The following is a 20425-nucleotide window of genomic DNA, read 5'->3' as shown; positions in this document are numbered from 1 at the left end:
TCTTCTTCTCCAGCTCTTCATATGCCAACCGGGTGCTTTTTCATCACGTTGTCATGGGAGCACCTGGTGGGATTACTGTAGGCACACCCAGAGTCCAAGGTTGTTCCTCATAGTGATATGGATTGTTCCTTTTATGAAGTCTTTCTTGAATTTACCAAAAAAAACCCAAATGTGTTCTGATCTAAAAGGTTATTGTTAGGCCATTCATTTGAAACATCTTCCCAGACAATTAGTGTCATAAAAGTTCTCAAGACTGAAACCCCAAGGCATCTTTCATTCATAAAGAACAGAAGAGCAGCAAGGAAGCTAACCCCCACTTCATTTACGTTTCTATGGGAAAATAGGCTGACTTCTAAGGGAGAGATTGGGACATTAAGTACCTTTAATTAAGCCCTGCAGATAGAAATAGGAACACCCCACAATCTCCATTCCTGCCAGTCTGACCTGTGCACAAGCTGGGCCTCTTTAGAGGAGGAGAAAAGGAACAGACCTTGTGGGAAATGAGAGGCTCAGAGTTCAGACAAGGACCAATGACGGAGAACCCAAATGGAAGGAGGGCTTTGGCAGCCCAGAGGCCATGGCTGCTGTGCTAAGATGCAGAGCTCAGTTGGAGGAGATGAGGAAGCTGTAAGGAGGAGGGACTTGTAAGAGCAGACTGTGGGGGTAAGGGACAATCAATGATTGTCCACACCTTTTATTCATTTTCTGTCCTCAGTCTCCCTTTTATTCTCACAATAGATCCTGTCCTCATATCGGAGTAAAGGCCAGGGAAAGCCATGGTTTGTTGGCAGGATGTAGTTTCGTGTGCAGTCCGCTTCCTGCTTGCTTTTATTGTATGCACTTCTCCACTGGGTTGGAATCATGGGGACAGGCCAAAGCTGGCTGGGAGGTTTGGAGGATCTTTCATTATACTCTTAAATAGTAGTGGAAAGTTGGCAAGTTAAGAACCACATAAGATGGATTTGACAGCCTTTTATATTAAAACCAGACACATATTGGATTGCACGAGTCTCAGTAATGAATGTGTCAGAAGGACAAATCTTCAAGTACCTTTAAGCCACTGTTCAGAATTTTGTGTTTCCGTTAACAAAGTTGATGGCATACTAGAGCCACTTCAAACAGTGGAGGTTTTGTTTCTTTGAAGGATTGACACATCAATTAGATTTCAATACTATGTGTTTACACTTAACTTCTGTGGTTATTATTAAATTTGCCCATTTGAATTGATGGCCAGCTTCTTATTTTATAGCCTCAGCATGTAGCCATTTCACACTGCTTTGTAGAGTGCTATGAAAAAGTTGATGTTAAATAAACTCTGTTGAAGATATATGAATCTTTCTCTCTTTATATCATTTTAATGTTTGATAGTCACATGATGACGTTTTAAATTAGTTTTTACTTTTTTCTTTAAAGAAACAGCTATACTTTTTTAATATGATCTTTTCTCCTCCTTTCACATGCTGCTGCTGATTCAATAGAGAGACACCCAATTACAAATGCTATTGATGGCAAGAACACTTGGTGGCAGAGTCCCAGTATTAAGAATGGAATTGAATACCATTATGTGACCATTACACTGGATTTACAACAGGTACAGTGCCTCCTTTTTTATTTTTTAAATTCCCTATGCTGTACTCTACCTCCCCATGACTATTTTCAACTAATACTTTGTGCTTCTTAATCCCCTCACCTTGCCTAAGCTAGGTGTAGTGCTTCTTCTTCGTCTTCTTTTTCTTAATCATTTTCCACTTTGAAACTGTGTCTTGGATTTGCTTTTAGGGTTATAGTAGTTCTTTGGTGAGGAAATACTCTTTTTTTTATCATCCTCCATTGTTTTCTTGACATACTTAACAAAGCGGCCTATCCATTTAGTATGTTGTTGTTTTAAAATTTGGGCATGTTTTTCTAAAGCACAACTAAAATGAATTCACAGAAAGAGTTTAGTACTGAATAAAGAGCTGATTTTGTTCTGACTAATGAGAGTGAATGATGAAAATATGGATCAACAACATTTTACAGCAGTGTCAAGATGACTGCCGTGGAAGATGGTTCTTGAAATCAGGAAATAAATTAGAGAACTGTTTATTTAAAAACAGAAATAGCAATACAAAGAAAGAGATCTATTCAAAATCTGTGGGGAAGAGATCTGTTAACATTTTCATATCATGCAAATTCTGTTATGGAAAGTCTGAACAGCACAGCCTAAAATAGATGGCATGTGGGCAGTTTTTCACAACTATCCGATGGCTTCCACACATAAATCACAGCTGCATTTCATTATGTAGGTGTAATATTGTGTATTCTCCCATTTTATTCTTCCAGTGGTCAACTGTGGCTGCCGAGGGGGACGAATTAAACCACTTAGATACTGGAAATACCAGAATACAGCAAAAAATATATTAAATTTCAATGAGTGGCAATATTCTTTATTAGAGAATCTTTAAATAAAAGGTAAATGGCTCCAAACAATGAGATTTAGTTTGGAAGCTCCCACTATGAGTTTCAGTTTATTCTTTAAACTTGCAAATGTTGATTGTATAATTTTCAAATTGAGGTAACAGGTTATAATAAAACTGTACAGAAAACAAGATCATAACATCCTTATTAGCCAGATTGTGTCTAAATATTAAAAGTAATATATTCCCTGTCAAAATACCTCAGTTTTGTTTATTTCTACAAATATTTTAAAGTGGCTTTTCAGCCAAGTTTGCTGTCAGAAGGCCGTGTAGATTAATCTCAAATTGGCTGAAACAATGAAGAAGCGTTGGCCTTGTAATGTAGTGCAACCAAGGAAATCAGGCTCAAATACTAATGAGCAGTTCCTCTCTGCATTGGGTCATTATGATTATATTAATTTAATAAGTCAAGTTAGGAAACAAAGATAAATAATCTTCAAGATACAGAGTAAATATTTAATTTAGCTTTCTGTCTTCATACTGTTTACTATTTCTGTGCTAAAATCTTGCAATATGGGATGGAATATGTCATTTTCTCCATCATACTATTTAAATAAATTTTTCACTTTTGCTTTATCATCATCCTCACTGCCACTTATCTTAATGAATTCATTTCAGTGATCAGCTTTTCCATCATCAATATTGAGTGTAATTTGTTAATAAAAATAAAATAGAAAAATCAAGAAGTAAAGTAGGAAAGTAAAGATATTTTCCTGTGATGTTAGAATATATTCAAGAAAATGAAACCATATAGATGTCACTCTAAGATTACAATTTGCTTAATTTTATGATAGTACACATAACTGAGATTTCACAGATCAATAACATCCCGATGTCATGATTGACATACCTCCAAGTGGCTCTGTCACCTTTTCATATACGTATCTAGTTAAAGATACTGAGACACAGAGAAGATACCAACTAGGTATGTGTCTTAGCCCGTTTGGGCTGCTGTAACAAAATACTACAGCCTGGTGGCTTATAAACAACAGAAATTGATGTCTCACTTCTGGAGGCTGGAAGTCTGAGACTTCTCTTTGAAGCCTCACATCACAGAAGGGTCTCTTTGTGAGGGCAATCCCAATTATGAGAGAGAGCTATGACTTTCTAACTTAGTCATACCCCCAAAGGCTCTACTTCCGGATACCATCACCTTGGGGATTAAAATGTCAGTATATGGCCCTAACCGGTTTGGCTCAGTGGCTAGGCCTGCAGACCGAGAGGTCCCAGGTTCCATTCCGGTCAAGGGCATGTACCTTGGTTGCGGGCACATTCGCAGTAGGTGTGCAGGAGGCAGCTGATCAATGTTTCTCTTTCATCGATGTTTCTAACTCTCTGTCCTTCTCCCTTCCTCTCTGTAAAATATCAATAAAATATATTTAAAAAATGTCAGTATATGAATTTTTGGGGGACATACATATTCAGATCTTAGTAGTGTATCACTCTATTTGGTAGTATGATATAGAGAAGCCTATATGTGTTTTTTTGTGTTTTTTTTTTTTTTTGTAAGAGAACCTCATAGGGCTTACTAATTCATCCCTGAAATAATTCCCATTTCTTACACTGCCTTTTGATATGTCAGAAAGCTCTTTGTAAAAGCTGTGGGGTGTTTTATTTTTGTTCACATCATTGCCTTCACTTACAGTCAATAACAGTATTTTTCACCTTGTTTAAGAAGAGACTCTGTTCCTCAGTGACACCTTATCTAAGATTATCTTTTCCTTCTCAACTCAAGTAGTATTTAATACTTTGGGCCACATTTTCACTTATGGTCAGACTCTCAGAGTACACTCTGGTTTATTTTTTAAATTATGGTAAAATCTACATAACTATTGCCATCTTAACAACCATTTATAGTTCAGTGAGTTAAAGCATTCACATTGTTGTGCTACCTTCTGAACCTCCTGAACTCTTCTTAGCTTACCAAACTGAAACTCTACCCATTTAATAGTAACTCCCCATTCTCTCCCCTCCGGTCAGCCTCTGGACACCACCATTATACCTCTGTCTCTATGAATTTGACTATTCTAGGCACCTCATCTAAGTAAAACCATACAATATTTGTCTTTTTGTGTCTGGCTTATTTCACTTAACATAATGTCTCAAGGTCCATCCATGTTCGTAGCATGTGTCAGAAAGTTTTTCTTTTTTTTTCCTTTTGAAGGCTGAATAATATTTCATTATATGTATATACTATATTTTGTTTATCTATCCCATCATTTTCTATAGACACTTGGGTTGTTTCTAGCTATCTACACTAATAAAAGAGAAAAATGGTAATTGGCGTACGATGATACCCTTTTCATTGGCTAATCAGGGCTATATGCAAATTAACTGCCAACTAAGATTGGCAGTTAACTGCCAACAAGATGGCGGATAATTTGTATATGTAGGCACAATGCAGGGAGGCGAAAGGGAAAGCAGGAAGAAGCCCCCTGCCACTGACAGTGATCGGAAACCCAGGGGGGAGCTAAGAGCTGGGGGGGCAGGGTAAAGGCAGCCGTGGGTCCGCCTTTGCCCTGCCCCCCCAGCCATGATTGGAGAATCAGGCGCCTTTGCCGCCCTGGCCAGTGATAGCAGGAAGTAGGGGTGGAGCCAGCGATGGGAGCTGGGCACGGTCGAAGCTGGCAGTCCCGGGAGCTAGGGGTCCCTTGCCTGGGCCCAAAGCGAAGCCAACGATCGCGGTGCCCCCCGCTGCCACTGCAGGTCCCCGCTGCCCGGGCCGGACGCCTAGGCCAGAGGCGTTAGGCCTGGGCAGGGGCGGAGCCTGCAACCGCGGGGAGCTGGGGGTCCCCTGCCCAGGCCTGACACCTCTGCCGGAGGCCTCAGGCCTGGTCAAGGGGCCGATCCGGTGATTGGTGGTCGGAGGGTGATGAGGGTCAACTCCTCTGGTTGAGGCATCAGGCCTGGGTGGGGGGCGGAGCCGGGGATTGGGGGGATATGATGGTCCCCTTGCCCAGGCCTGAAGCCTGGGTCAGAGGCGTCAGGCTTGGGCAAGGGGCCGATCCTGCAATTGGAGGGTGATGGGGGTCAATGCCTGAGGGCTCCCAGTATGTGAGAGGGGGCAGGCTGGGCTGAGGGACACTCCCCCCCCCCCCACACACACACCCAGTGCACGAATTTCGTGCACCGGGCCCCTAGTTATGAATAATGCTTCTGTGTACTTAGGTGTACTAATATCTGTTTGAATCTCTGTTATTTCTCTTTGGGTATATACTCAGAACTGAATTGCTGGATCAAAAGTTAATATATCCTATATAATAAAGGCTAATATGCAAATAGACTAATCGGTGGAACAACCGAACAACTGGTCACTATGACATGTGCTGACCACCAGGGGGCATGCGAGGAACATGGTGGGCGTTGGCCATGGCAGAATGGTAGAGCAGGTGAGTGGGGGCACCAGACCAAGATGGGGTGCTGGTCGTGGTAATCAGGGTGAGCCTATGGTGGTTACTGAAAATTCTTTGCTCCTGTGCTGCGGTCCCACCTGGCGCTCTCACCTGCTGCCAGCGCCAGCCCCGCTTGCACCCATTGCTGGCTCTCGGCGCTGGCCCTGCTAGCTCGCTGCTGATTGCCCCTCAGGGCTTTTCCACCTCTCCTTGCTCCTGAGGGGCAATCGGGGCCAGCAGCCACCTCTCATACCCTCTGCCGGCGCTGGCCCCGCTTGCACCCACTGCCTGCGCTGGAGCTGCCACTTGCACCCGCTGCCAGCGCCTGGCACTGATGCCAATCGCTCGGCATCGTCAGCAGGTGCAAGCGGCGGCTGCTGGCCCAGTCACCCCTGAGTGCTTTGCCACCTCCCTCTGCTCCTGAGGGGCGATTGGGGCAGCAGCCACCGCTCACACCCGCTGCTGGTGCTGGCCCCAATCACTCTGTGCTGTCAGTGGGTGCAAGCAGGGCCGGTGCTGTCAGCATGTGGGAGTGGTGGCTGCAGGAGAAGGCTGCCAGCAGAAAGGGGATCAGGGGCCATGGTGGGAGGGACTGAGACCCGCCCCTGTGCCTACTGCAGCCTCGCGACCCGCAGTTTCTTTCAAGGTGCACGAATTCTTGCACTGGGCCCCTAGTATATTTATAAATGTATTTGAGGAAGCACCGTAGTTTTCTATAGCAGCTACACCATTTTACATTCCCACCAACAGTGCACAGAATTTCCAATTCTTGCATAGCCTCGCCAACACTGGTTATTTTCTGTGTTGTTATTGTTGATAATTGCCATCCCAATGGGTGTGAGGTGTTAATGATTCAGAGTTTCTTTCATGATTTTCACATCTTTCTTGAGATAATTTGGGGTGAAACATTCTGAGAGATATATAATAACTTTTAGACCATATGCTATTGGAAAGAATAGCAATGAAGAATGCCTATATAAAAATCTGAGAATTTTGAAACATGACAGATACAAGCATTACATTATATGAAGTTAAATCCTGGACAATTTTGCTCAGCTTGTTAAAATGTGTCATCAACAAAAAAAGCCATGATATGTAGTCAGGTAGGGAATGAACTGCTTTATTTATATAAATTATGTTTTTATAATATAAATATATGTTGAATACTAGTGTCAAGAAATTCAATAGTCATTTTTGTCTCTAAGGAGTTACTAATGACACTGTTTGAAACTTATTTTGTACTAGGTACTGGGCAAAATGTTTTACATGATTTATCATATGGCATTTTCAACTCTCTTAGAAAGATATGAGAACATTTTGCTTCAGAGAGATTTAGTAACCTGCTTAAAATTTGCAGTTGGCAAGCAATAGAACCAAAGTCAAAACCCAGTTCTTTTTTTTTATTTTTATTTTAGAGCCTGCCCTCTATATTCCAAATAGATATTCATGCAACTTAATTCCTTAACTGAATGTTAGAGTACTTAAGAGTATTAGTGCTTCTTCGCTCTATAAAATATATGTTGGCATATATACATGCTAATAATTTTGCTAATGTCACTAAAAATTAGAATGGATTAATATAAAAAGCATTAAATTAAAAACCCTACCTTGAAGTTAAAATTAGGACTTATCAAATATATTACTAACCTCTAATATATATGTAGTTATCAAATATATTACTAACCTCTAATATATATGTAGAGAAATAATTTGAAATACCAACTTGACTATTTAAATGTCTTCTCAAAATGTCTTGGAGAGAGTTATTGCTTTGTTAAATGCTAATCATCAGTCAATTTAAGTACTTTAGTTTAATAAATCATGCAGTTTGTGGGCTTTTGATAAGAAAAATTTTTGGACAATTACAACTGCAATTGACTAAACACCATGCTAGAAGATTTGACAAAGATTATTATTGATCCAAATTGGTCAAAAGGATTTTCAGAGTGTAAATTCTTATTTCTTCATTTTTAGTGTGGTTAATTGATTTAACTTTTCTCTTGTAATCACAATGAAAATCCTGCCTGAATATTTACATATCAACACAGCTTTTAAAATCCTGTTTACTCATAGATATTAAATAGAATTTCTTATTCTAACTTTTATAACAAAAGCATTTCTGAAGACATAGAAAATAAACATATTTTTTAACACTAAAATTATGTCTTTTAAATAGCATTGCCAAATATAGACTCATAATGAAGGTTAGGGTGTTAAACAACTTGTTAGAACAAATAGTTTATTGTAAACTTGTTTAGTCTCTATGTTAAATATCTACATTTTTAAAAAGTTTTATATCATAGTCAAATATATCTTAAAATAGTGAGAAATTTGATAAAATAAGAGTTTATATTTGAAATGAAATTAGCACTGATGATTGGGTTAAAAGTCACAATTTCATTTTTTGCTATTTATTTTATTTATTTCTTTTAATTTTTATTTTTTAAAATTCTTTACTATTTTTCCATTTAAATATAGAAATATATAAGAGTTCTTGGTAATTCCTTTACAAACTTTTATTACTCTTCTAGCATCTATGTGGATACTGGTTACTGGCAAATAATAGGTGCCCAATAAATAGCTATTTAATAAATGGAGATCTTTGCGGAATCTTCCTGTCTCTGATCTTTCTTTTTGGTGCTATTATAGCATTACTTTATAATGTTATCTCCCTGCTCTGCAATGTGATTATATAAATGATTCCTTGCTCAGAATAGTATAAATTGCTAATCCAACCCTTTAGACTTAAATCACCTTTTTAGTAATATAAGTTTTTAAAACATCCAATAAAGTTAAGATGTAATGTGTGGCTTCTCCATTAGGAGCCCACTTTCAAGTTTCCAAAAGGGTTCAGTTTCAACGAAAAGCACCTTTATCTATTGATTACATAATGTGGAAATTCTGTTTTAGCAATTCACTTAAAGAAGATATTTAATCTAAACGATAAGAAATAGACTCTTGTTTGCAGTCCTTTTTAAATCTGGCTATATTGTCAGGTTTTTTTGTTTGTTTGTTTGTTTAGAATAATCTTTATCTCCTGTCTGTAGCCTGAATGTATTGAGCAGCTTTAATTTTCTTGATTATCATTAAAACTTCTAAATGTAAAATAATTCATGGATTACATGTTGACATAAAAGTACATTTTATTAAACATCGTATTATTTATCTCTTTAAAATCATTACATTCTACTATTTCCAGTATGACTTTAAATGAGTACTTTTAAATTTTATTCTTGAAACATTTAGTTTTTCCATTGGTACTTTCTTATTGGTTGTTTTTCCCATATTCATCTTGACATTTTTACCTGGGTTAAATAGCAAGTTCAGCTGTATTTATGGATTTTTTGTGTGGACTCACGTTTTGCTATAGATTCTACTTTATCTTATAAAAGTTCACAGCATTAACATTTGGGTTTTTTGCAGTTCTCTTCAGCATACACATACATGCACACACAAATACCCATGCATTTTAAATTGTAGTATACTCTAAACAAAGTTTTATGTTCTTTTTAACTTTATGTTTGCGATCATCATAACTTTATGATGGAAATGCATTATTATTTTATTTTCCACATGGAAAAATGAGGTGCAGAAAGGATATGAAACTTTCTAAAGTGGCAGGGGCCATTTAATATTACACACTGCATTTGTCCCTCAACCAACATACTTGCACATCTAATGGAAAATTGAAAATCTTAGAGCTTAAAATAGAAGTCCTGATGATTGACCTCCCCCAAAATGGAACTTCTCAGTAATAGCACCACTCTTAATCCAGTTGTCAGACAAAACAATGAAAGAAACAAAAACCTTGGAAATTATCCTTGATTATTCATTTCCCTGCATGCCCCTTATCCAAGTTCAGCAAACTGAACCTACAAAATATATCCCAAATCTGACACTATTACCTGCACCACTACCACTTAATCTAAGACACCGTTATCTCTCACCAGGCTACAGAAGAGTCCCTGACTAGTCTCTCTGTTTCACATCCCTCTTTATGGCCTCCACACCAAACAGCAGCCATAGCAATCTTTTAAAAATACATATTGAATCTCTACCCTCTCCGCTCAAAATCCTCCAATGGCTTCCTAACATGCACAGACGAAATCCGTACTCCTTACTACGTCCTGTACAGCCTGCATGGCCTGGCCCTTGTGTGCTTCTCCAACAGTGTAGCTGCTACTATTTCATTCTAGAGTCAGACATTGACCTTCTTGGGATGAATCGAGTTTGTTCTTGCATCAGGCATTACACTTACTATTCCCTCTATCTTAAATACTCCTTCCCAAGATCTTGACATATCATTCCTCATGTAAGTGAGGTCTCTGATCACATGTCACCTCAGAAATTCCTTTCTTGGTCACCGTCTATTTTAGAAACTTCTACCTAAAATGGCACTATTTATTCATTTACCTTGTTTGTTGCAATGGGAGACCTGGAAAGTGTTTAACAACTGGCTCACCAGAGGGTAAAACAAAACAAAACACCCTGATTTGTAGTGTTAGCCAGTTTTCATGGTGTAAATGTTCCGTAAGGGCTGATTTTAAGTTACCAACATGATGTCATTCAAAACAGAATTGGGAAGAGATACACCCAGTTGGCTTTTGAAAGCCAGGGCAAGCTGGTTCCAGCACACCGCTGGTGTATTGCCTATTTTTCAAAAATGTAATCCCCATGAGAGAGCCACTTTCTTATCTTCACTGTTATATTTCAACACCTAGTTTAAGGACTGGCAAAATAAATAATGCATTGCTCAATCATATTTGTAGAATAAATGAATCAGTGAACTAACCAGTATATTACTCAGTGGGATTTAAATATATACACAGAAGTGCAGAATATTGGAGTCTGTATTAGGAATGATGGAAAACACAAAGGTAAGAGTAGTACTAGTAAAGCAAATTTGACCAAAGCTGTAACTGTCCTTCCCACCCTTCTTAATCCTGGAGCTGCCCCAGTCCCTATATAAATATTCCCTTTTAAACCTTCCTAAAAAGATTATTAAGAATGTGGACATTTAAATGTATTTTGCTCCTGTTTCAACAATTTCATGTATGCTCAGGCTGCAAAAATTGATCTGAAGTTAGTCTAGTGTGCTGTGTACTTTAAGCATTTGAGGCATGTCTACATTATTAATGTCAAGAATATCTACAATTTAAATTATTCCTTTTTTGGTTTGCATTATAATAATAAAGTTTATGACCTAGACACAAAAAGGACTCCTTCAAGAATTTGAAAAGTCATGCTGCCATTCTGCATTTCCATCTGTGATGATACTCGATAGTATATTATGCTGAACAGGCAAAAACTCAAATGTCTCTTCCACACGAAATATATGTTAAATGTGCTTTCAACAAGTGTCTATAGTTACTATCTTCTGTTTATGGTCACTATTTGTGATACCATTCTATACTGATTGCAGATAGGAAGCCTGGGATAAGAAGAAGTTGAACCTCCATCTTTCACACCTTTTATAATGCTTTGCCAGTAGCTAAAGTTATCTAACAAGAATCCACAGTTTGTTTGTTTATATATTTATTTTTAATACTCACCCAAGGATATGTTTTTATTGATTTGAGAGAGAGAGAGAGAGAGAGAGAGAGAGAGAGAGAGAGAGAGAAGAGATGAGAAACATCAATTTGTTGCCTCCCATATGCGCCCCACTGGGGATCAAACCAGTAACCTAGGTATGTGCCCTGACCTGGAATCACACCCACAACCCTTTGGTGTACAGGATGATGCCCCAGCCAATTTAGCCACCTGGTCAGCACCCACAATATATTTATTTATTTATTTATTTATTTATTTATTTATTTATTTATTATTTATTTTCAATTTAATATTTTTATTTATTTATTTTTATTTATTTTTACCCACAATATATTTAGATTGAACAGAATCTTGGCTTCCAAATGAAGCACTTCGATAGAGTGTTGTTTATGGTGTTCCTTTCTACATTATCCCTCAACATTACTTATAGTCAAATTGCATGGGTGTTTTGCTGCCATCCAGTCTCTGCTGTTTAGATGGATTCAATGTAGAATGCCATATTTTACTATTGATGACTTAGCAGCATACGATTAGATGTTGAGTAATTGTAGCCAAACAACTTTTATGGATTATTGTGTTTTATGCCGTGGGTATCACAAAGGAGATAGTGCTTGATACCATATTGCTGAAGTACTACTTCTCTTTCCTAAAAATATATTGTCCTTTAAATTTGAAATTTAGACATTGTGATTAAATGTTCTATAGGATAGTTATTTCAGAATCAGAATTCAATGAGAACATATTGTCATTCTTTAAATGGAAAGGTGTGTGAGATTTTTTCCAGTCAAGGCTTTTATATAAATTAATTATGTTAGAGATTGATAGAAGGCTCATTGCAGGACACTTGGTAATACAGAAAGTATCCAATACAATTTGCTATTTTTTCAGATAATTATAACCGTGACTTTTTGTGATGTTCATAACCTGTTTAATAGAAAGAATTCCAATATTAGAAATTGTTCTATGTAACTTTTAAAGTTGTTTTTTTTCCCTCTTGCAGCCTGAGTCCTAGTTTTATTAGCCTTGATTTTTCTCTAGTGGTGAGGGTTAAAAAACAAAAAACAAAACAAAATAAAAAAACACAAGATTTTTCTTTTTTATTCAGGGACAACCAATTAGTCCTACATGGAGAACTTTGGAAAGTCCGGGATCAGTCAGACCCACTCACAGGCCACTTGTTTATGAAGGCCACGTAGAGGGGACAGAGACACTAAAGTGTTCTGTGTGCGCTGCAGATCCTTCTGGGGCTTCCAAAATCTAGATCTTGGCCCCTCATAAATCATTTGACTTGACATCACCAAAATTATATTATGACTTGGTGGGTTTCTAGCAAAAAGAACCAGGAGAAATCTAGGCAGACTACCAAGAGGGAAGAATTTACAGGGTGGTTATTGTAAGAACTTTATCACATTCCTCTTAAAATAGTAGCCTTTCAAAATAGCCATCATAACTAGTTGGCACTCGATCCTTAGGAAGTGTTTATATAGTTATATGAGTGTTGTCTACTATTCTTATTTTTGAATTGTAGCCAGAATGACATCAGGTTCTGAAACTTTCTCATTGTTCATTTCATTTACACTCCTCACACTTCACTGGCAAGTGAGGTCACCTCTTTAAAATGTAGGGTAAAGGCCAGCTTGACAAACCTTGGCACAATGCTCTCTTTTGCAAATGTTCATTTCAGAGGGAGAATATGTGATTTAGACATATATGGGATTGTTATCTCGGTAGAATTTCCCCTCTGTCTGTGATGAGGCATGTGTCACCTGTCCTTATTAATGTTGTATGGTGGTTAGGTAGCTTCACCCTTTAGGCACTTGTAGAACACCTCATGGAGATAGATTGACTCAGTAAAAGAAGCAATAGACATGAGTCTACAGGGGCTAAGCTGGGCTGTTGAGGACAGATCATTGTGGATGTCTCTTATTCACAGGTTTGCCAGGAGTCAGAACCAACTCTTTGGGGCACAGAACATGCATAGAAATCACCTTGAGGTTTCTTAAGTCATTCCAGAGTTGGCTTTCTATTTTTGATCACCTATTCAATTAAATTTTAAAAAAATAATTGAGAATCTATTATGTGTTAAGACATTAAAAGATGTTTATAGAGTATTCTATAGTTTCTACTGCTAGCAACTTATAACTAAGTTGATGGTAAAACAGGAAAAATTGCTTCTTTACAAAGCAAAATTAAATTGTCATAGAGATGTTCAGTTGTTAGTTTTCAATGTAAAATGGTATATAAGAATGTGATTAGGTTAGAAATTAAGATGTGCGAAATAACTGTATAAAGAAGTTTGTTGAAATATTCATAGACACAAAAGGTATTGTGCAAAAAGCAAAATTAGACCAAACTGGATCTTATAATCTTGCTCTCTAATTCACTAGTCATGTGAAGTGGAACAAGGTACCTTGTGTATTGTGTTCCATTGTAGCCATAACAGATTACCACAAATTAAGTGGCTTAGAAAAACACAAATTTGTTATCTTACAGCTTAATAGGTTAGAATTCTGACCTGAGCCTTACTGGGCTAAAATTCAGTTGTAGACATGGTTGTGTTCCCTCTGGAGGCTATAGAATTCATTTCCTTTATTTTTCTAGCTTCTACAGGCTGCTCGCTTCCTTGGCTCATAGCCCCCCTTCAAAGCCAAAAATGTACTTCTCATGTTCCATCTCTCTGACATTCTCTTTTGCTTCCCTCTTCTATGTTTAAGGATGTCTCTGTTTACATTGGGCCCACTGGCATCATCCAGCATTATCTTCCTAACCCAAGGTCTTTACCTAAATCATATCTGCAGTCCCTTTGCCATGAAAGGTTAACATATTCACAGGTTCCAAGGATTAAGATCTGATCTTAATCTTAGAGGGGCCATTATTCTTTCTGCCACACCTACCGTCTTTCATTTCAATTTTTGAATCAGTTCCTGCTTATGTCATAGTTTCTGTTAGCAGAAATAAACTTCTTAATGCTGAACTGCCTGGTTAAAACTAGGCACCACATAAAATGTGTCTTTCCCTATGGAAAAGATTACCAGAAAATAGAACATTGAACACGCCAGAGCAGGACTTGGGGAGGAATTAGATAGTGAATACTCCTGCTGCTTTCACACCTTCCTCTGCCATTGTTTACTTTCCATTTTAGGCAAAAGCTATACTAAGAAAACATGTTTTTCTTTTTAAAAAAATCCCTGAATTATAAATAATAAAAATTTTCAAAGGTAATTAAAGTTTCAGAAAATGGGGGGGCAGCATAGTCAAAAGCTGTAGAGACTTCAAAGAAGATGGATGTAAAAATATGAATTTTCCAAACATGTTACTTGTAATTCTGAAAGCAAGTAGGGTGGTGTGTGGTGTGTAGGCTATAGGGGTGGTAAAGTAATAAACAATAGTGGGTACAAACTGTTTTTAAGAATGTCCCTAGAGAAGGACAAGAAAGTGGGGCAATATATAAACATGGAAATAGCTGATGCTATTTCATTTGTAGTAGCTAAAATTGAATAAATGTTAAGTAATTCTCATCTGTTGAAAGAATTCATGAACCAAGATCACAGAGTTTCATTCTGTCTTTGATTTGCTATTCTACACTGTTAACATTATATGTCTGACTCTTCCCATCACCACAAATCTTTGCTATTATTCCCCAAATGCTTTGAACTAGAGTGATTCATTCATGTCTGCAATGTCATAAATTAGAGAATGTGTAGGTTCTTACCCTGGTAACTATAGAAGCACAAAAACAAAGGCAATGCCAGGTATTTCTCCAGGGCGAATACATTTCACAAGGCAAGCTTTAAACTGTCACATTTCTGATTGTCTGTGATTCACACCAATATTGTGCTCTGTGATGGCTTCATTGAAAGGATTGTCATGTTCTATGGGGGACTCAGCCTACCTGCTCATTTACCAGTAGCTGGTGTGAAAGCCATGCTGTGCCAATGGCTTGTTCACAGAAGGCAGGCCAATCTTTTGAACCGTAGATTGTTTCAAATGAGAGAGAAATAGGTGAGGCGAGAATAGATGTCAAGGGCAATGCTAAAGAGAAGGAAAATGCTGTCTGAGTTTTACCTCCAGCTAACATTGTTAAAAATGATAGCGGCTTAATGAAGCATGGAGGACTAAATGCATTAATAAGCTCAGGGAGGACCTTATTCATACCAATTTGGATTCTATTCCCTTGTATTACTAGTTTTCTTAAGACTGGACTAAAATTTTGATACCTTCTGGGCCAGCAATACCCTTAAGATTTTATAGTTAATTTGAAAGAATTATTGAGACCTATTTCTTCAGTTTAGAACACAGTGTGGTCACAGTATTAAGCAGAGTAAACCATTTATCAAGATAGTAAAGAAAAGGCATTAAATGTTTTTAAGAGCAAGCACTAAATTACCAGTAGTGGTAAAATCATTATATCAAAGAGATTTATTTGTTTACTGGTATTTAAATGAGATGTATTAGTGATCCTTTTATTCTGATTATGAAAATTTCACAATATACATATGGTATAGAGAGTACTATATATTCAATTGTACCCAACATCTGCCTGTACAAATTAACTCATGAACCTTCTCGTATCGATTCTATACTTACCCACACCTCCAGATAATTTGCAAGCAAATTCCATATATACTCCTTTTTCTTTAAATATTTCAGTGTGTATCTCTGAAGGAAATGGCTCTTCTGTAAACAAAATCATTGTCACACCTAAAAATTAATACTATTACTACTACTTCTTTAGTACACAGAAAATATTCAAATTCATCCCATGTACTTCTAAATTGTTTCATAGTTTTCCAAATACCGTATTTTAATGGTTGATTGAATCAGGCTGCTCCTGAAGTCATATATTGCATTTATTTGATATAGCTCTTAAATCGCTCTTAACATATAATCTCATTACTTATTACTTTCTTGCAATTTGTTTTTTGAAGAAACCCTATTGTTTGTCCAATAGAGCTTTTCACATGCTGAATTTTATATCCCTGTGATGTATCCTCTACTACTGTATTTTGTGTAAATGATAGTTTCATTTAAGAGACTTGCTCTGATTTGGCACAACTACTTTACAGATGATGCTATGTGGCTCCATTATCCTGAAGAAAATGTCCAGGTGTCTCTCTTTTGGAGATGTTAGTGGCCACAGGCCCATCATTTGAGAGGTCCCCTTCATTGCAAACAGTGGCAACCTATAGAACCGCAATGTTCTCCATATTGCTTTTTGTATTCAACAATAGAACCCTCCGCTCATTTCTCTTTCATCTCAGATTTCCTTGGCTATTCTTGCTTATTAATTCTTCCAAATCAACTTTATAATCAACTTGTCCAGCTCTAGGGGGAAATAAACTAATATTTTTAATGGAAAATGAAATTGCTTTATATCTATATATTAACTTAGGAGAGCTGAAATTAATGTTATTTTTCAGAAATAGAAGTTGAGATTTTTTTTCTTGTAGAGTAAGGTAGAGAAATTCTTCAAATACTTTCTCATGAGTAGTTAGGCAATGATTAAAACACTTGAAAAAATAATTTCACCAAATAATTGAACATTTTATCTTCCAAGGATTATCATTAGTCATCCAGTTAGATTATTGCATCTTAGAAATTCTGGAGTGGTAGAGTAATTCATTTTCAAATGTATAAACTTCACATGAGTTTAATGTGAGCATTAAAAAATCTGTTTTGAGGCCAGAGTGTTTCTGTTTCTCTGGCAACATGAGAATCACTTACCCTAAAGTGAAATATCTCATTTGCTTACCTGCAACTTATTAAGTTCACACTCAGCAATTATAGTGTACACTTGGGGAGGGGGTGAGAATAAATGGACCACACGTTATACCTGGGTGACAAATACAGGTCATTTCAGTATGTGACAGGTCTCATGTCAAAACTGAAGCAGGTCAAATTAATAAATAAATTCTGGAAGAAACTGTATTTCTGGATTCTCCATTACATTATCCTATGTTTTTTTGAAGTAAGTGTAGATTTACAAAGGGCCATGAAACTCATCCAGAAAGTAATAATTAGATGTATTTCCACGATATTTTTTTAAATTTAAATTCTCATTTAAACACTTGTTATTTTGGAGTTTGATATAAACTTAGCTTCCAAAATAGTATTATTAAAATCTGTACAATGATCTCTTCAAAGAATTTTTAATATTATAATGAGCCATTTGGAATTATAATAAGCCCTTTAAGATTATAATGAGCCATTGCTCAGAAATGTTTGCTGGGAGAAAGAGCTTGCCTACATTCAGCCCACTTCTCAGCCCTGCTTCTGGTCAGACCTGCTGCTGTGAGGTCCTACTGGACTTCCCCCCAAGCAATGGCTACTTTGAGTACTTGTTAGGCCATGAACACTGCTCTTCCTTATTAGCCAACTTCCATGGACCTTCTAGAAAAATGCTGAACTCTCCTCATCCTCTTCTCTTTGTTAGTGGCTTCTGCTTTATTTCTTTATTCTCTCTTTCGAAGTCTCAGGTAAAAGAGCAGATAATCTGAATTACATCCATCAACTCAAACACACAGGTGTATACACATTTCTATAAAGCTTCCCTGATTATTCCAATGGATACTGGGCTTGAAAACTACAATTTCTAGGATCCTTTCTGGTTATGATATTGTATAACTCTCTTTACTTTCCCAAAACCAATTTATCCTTATGGGTAAATATGAGAATTTGATAAATGTACTTTTAGAACTAGGAATACAGATGAGTTTTCAAAGTATATTAGAGATGGCATGACAGCACATGGAAATGTTAAAATTCATATTATGGGCAAGAACAGGTGATAGAATATTGCCAATCCTCTTTCAAAATGAAGCAGTTTTGTTATGTGGACTTGATATAGAAAATTCACAGCAGCCAACCATGTGGAGAAGGAGGCAGAGCTCAACAGTGGGCAGAATTAGATGGCCACATACTCTTTAAGAGATTAGGAAAGAAGAAATAGAAGAGATAATTCAAGTCTTATGTGAAGGATGAATTGTCATTTTCCATATAGAGTGGCCTTCATCAATATGCTGATGGCTTTTTTGGGAGATCAGCCTATAGGAAACGAATTCCATGGCTTTGTTACATCATTAAGGAGTCTTGCTTTGGCCTGGCTCTCTTAATTGTGTGCCAGTGACACTCAAAAGCCTCAGTAAAATCTCTAAATCACAATCTTTTTTGGTAACATTTTTCTAAATCTGCAATTCTTCTAAGGACAAAGAAATTAAGATAAAGCGGGATCCTTAGAGTCACAGTAGAGGATATATATATATTTTTAATCTAGATCCAACAATACATGTGAGGGAAATTGGTTCTGGGAATCAGAATCAATTGGTTATAGGTGAGCTAAGATACTCAGCCCCTGGGCAGCAGGCTGGCCAAAGCCTCGAGGATGCTCACTTAGGGCTGTGAGGTCTCCTCCCTTTACCCCAGCACTCCGCCAATATTTTGCACTGTGCCATGCATGATGTCAGAAACATTGGAAAGCATCACTTTATATGATGGTCATTGTATGTAACTAGCTACTTTGGGACTCAAGGATTCTTTAGATAGACTCTGTTCTCCAATTCCACCCTAAAAGAGATTAAGTTGTTAATGTACTGCTTAGTATAGCAGGAACATCCAATTCAGTCCTGTATCAGTGAAGTGATTACATAATATTTTGTTAGGTGACATACGAATGGATTGTGAAATAGAAAATTCACTTGGTTATGTATAAAATGTCAAACTTATTTCCAAAGTTATTTTGGATTTTTTTCTTCATGCATCAGGTTTGTAAAAAGTGCCTTCCAACAGAGAAATACTTGGGAATTATAGGTTGATAACTAAAGTCCATCAAACCTAGCTGTTACAGTTTTGTACTTCTCATAATGAGTGTTCTTTTTTCTTTCCTTGTTGCTCCCCATACTGATTAGGGTTTTAGTCATCTGGAAATATGACTTCATAACTACTGATTTTGAAGAGTTTTTATGCTGAAAACAGAAGGCATAGTTGTAAAAGTAGCATAGGTATCTAAAGAGAATTATTCTATTAGAGTCATTAAAATTGGAGTACTTAGAAAATCACTGTTAAAATTTTCACAGCCATTCTCTGACTTCTTCAAAGAATAATACTTCTATTCATTGTGATTTTCAATAATGCTGTCTACCACATTTTTAAAAGTTTATTCAAAATAATACATGCCAATTAGTTTAATTAATTTTGCATGGAATGTGAAAGAATCCATAGAAAATAAATGAAAGAGGGATATTGTTTTGAAGTAGGCCTCTTCTAATATTCTCTAAGGCAGTGGTTGCTTTTTCATGTCACTTAATGCTGACCATTATATTGAATTACAGAAGGAGTCTGTGGGGTTTCTAGTATGACTTTATTTCATGGATTTTATCTATTATTCCGGAGCCTACACAGAAATTCCTAAGTCATATATATTTCCACATTGTAACTCAAGAGAATTTGGCCTCTTATACTGGCTTGCTGACCTGCTTTCTAACTAAAATTCTTTAGCCATAACCTCAGTGTATCTTTATTTCTCTTATTGTGTACATATGACCTCTAATTATGCTTTCCTATATTTTTACTTTAAAAAAATCTCTACAATTTATTTTTCTATAAGGAAAGATACTAATATGAAATATTTATGTAGATTCTATTTTTCCAGAAAACACGTAGTGTTTTGTATTCATTATCTCAGTATCTCTTCCAGGGTTTTGATTTTGGAAAAGGCACATTTGGATAAAACAAAGGATAAAAGAGTTTAATTTTCTTGCTTCACAGAGGCGTAATAGGACGAACACTATATATGTCCTATTTCCCACAAGTGACAAAACAGGCTAGTGCTGACTGGGATTGAATTTCAAACACACACACGCACACACATAAAAAAAGGTGTTATGCTAATAGAAGTAAGAAGGAAGCCTATTACAGTGACTTTGATTATTCAATTAAATATAATAAATATTGAATACCCACAGTTTCAAACAAGTTATAATAAGAATTGTAGCATCTATGCCCTTTAGGAGCCCTTTAGTTATTTTGTAT

General features: G+C 36.8%; 1 protein-coding gene across 2 annotated transcripts in view; it reads left to right on the top strand.

Annotated features, from left to right (window-relative positions):
* The window catches only part of LAMA2 (laminin subunit alpha 2), a 478805-nt gene that overhangs the window by 126939 nt on the left and 331441 nt on the right, over positions 1-20425 (top strand). For both annotated transcript variants that reach the window (XM_081094172.1, XM_081094171.1), the window contains exon 3: positions 1479-1591. In XM_081094172.1, coding sequence (XP_080950298.1) covers positions 1479-1591 — 113 coding nt within the window. The remainder of the gene's footprint in view (positions 1-1478; positions 1592-20425) is intronic.

This window comes from Myotis nattereri, assembly GCF_964212035.1.
Source record: "Myotis nattereri genome assembly, chromosome: 6".
NCBI classification, from domain to species: domain Eukaryota; kingdom Metazoa; phylum Chordata; class Mammalia; order Chiroptera; family Vespertilionidae; genus Myotis; species Myotis nattereri.
This window is presented reverse-complemented; position numbering and strand designations above follow the sequence as displayed.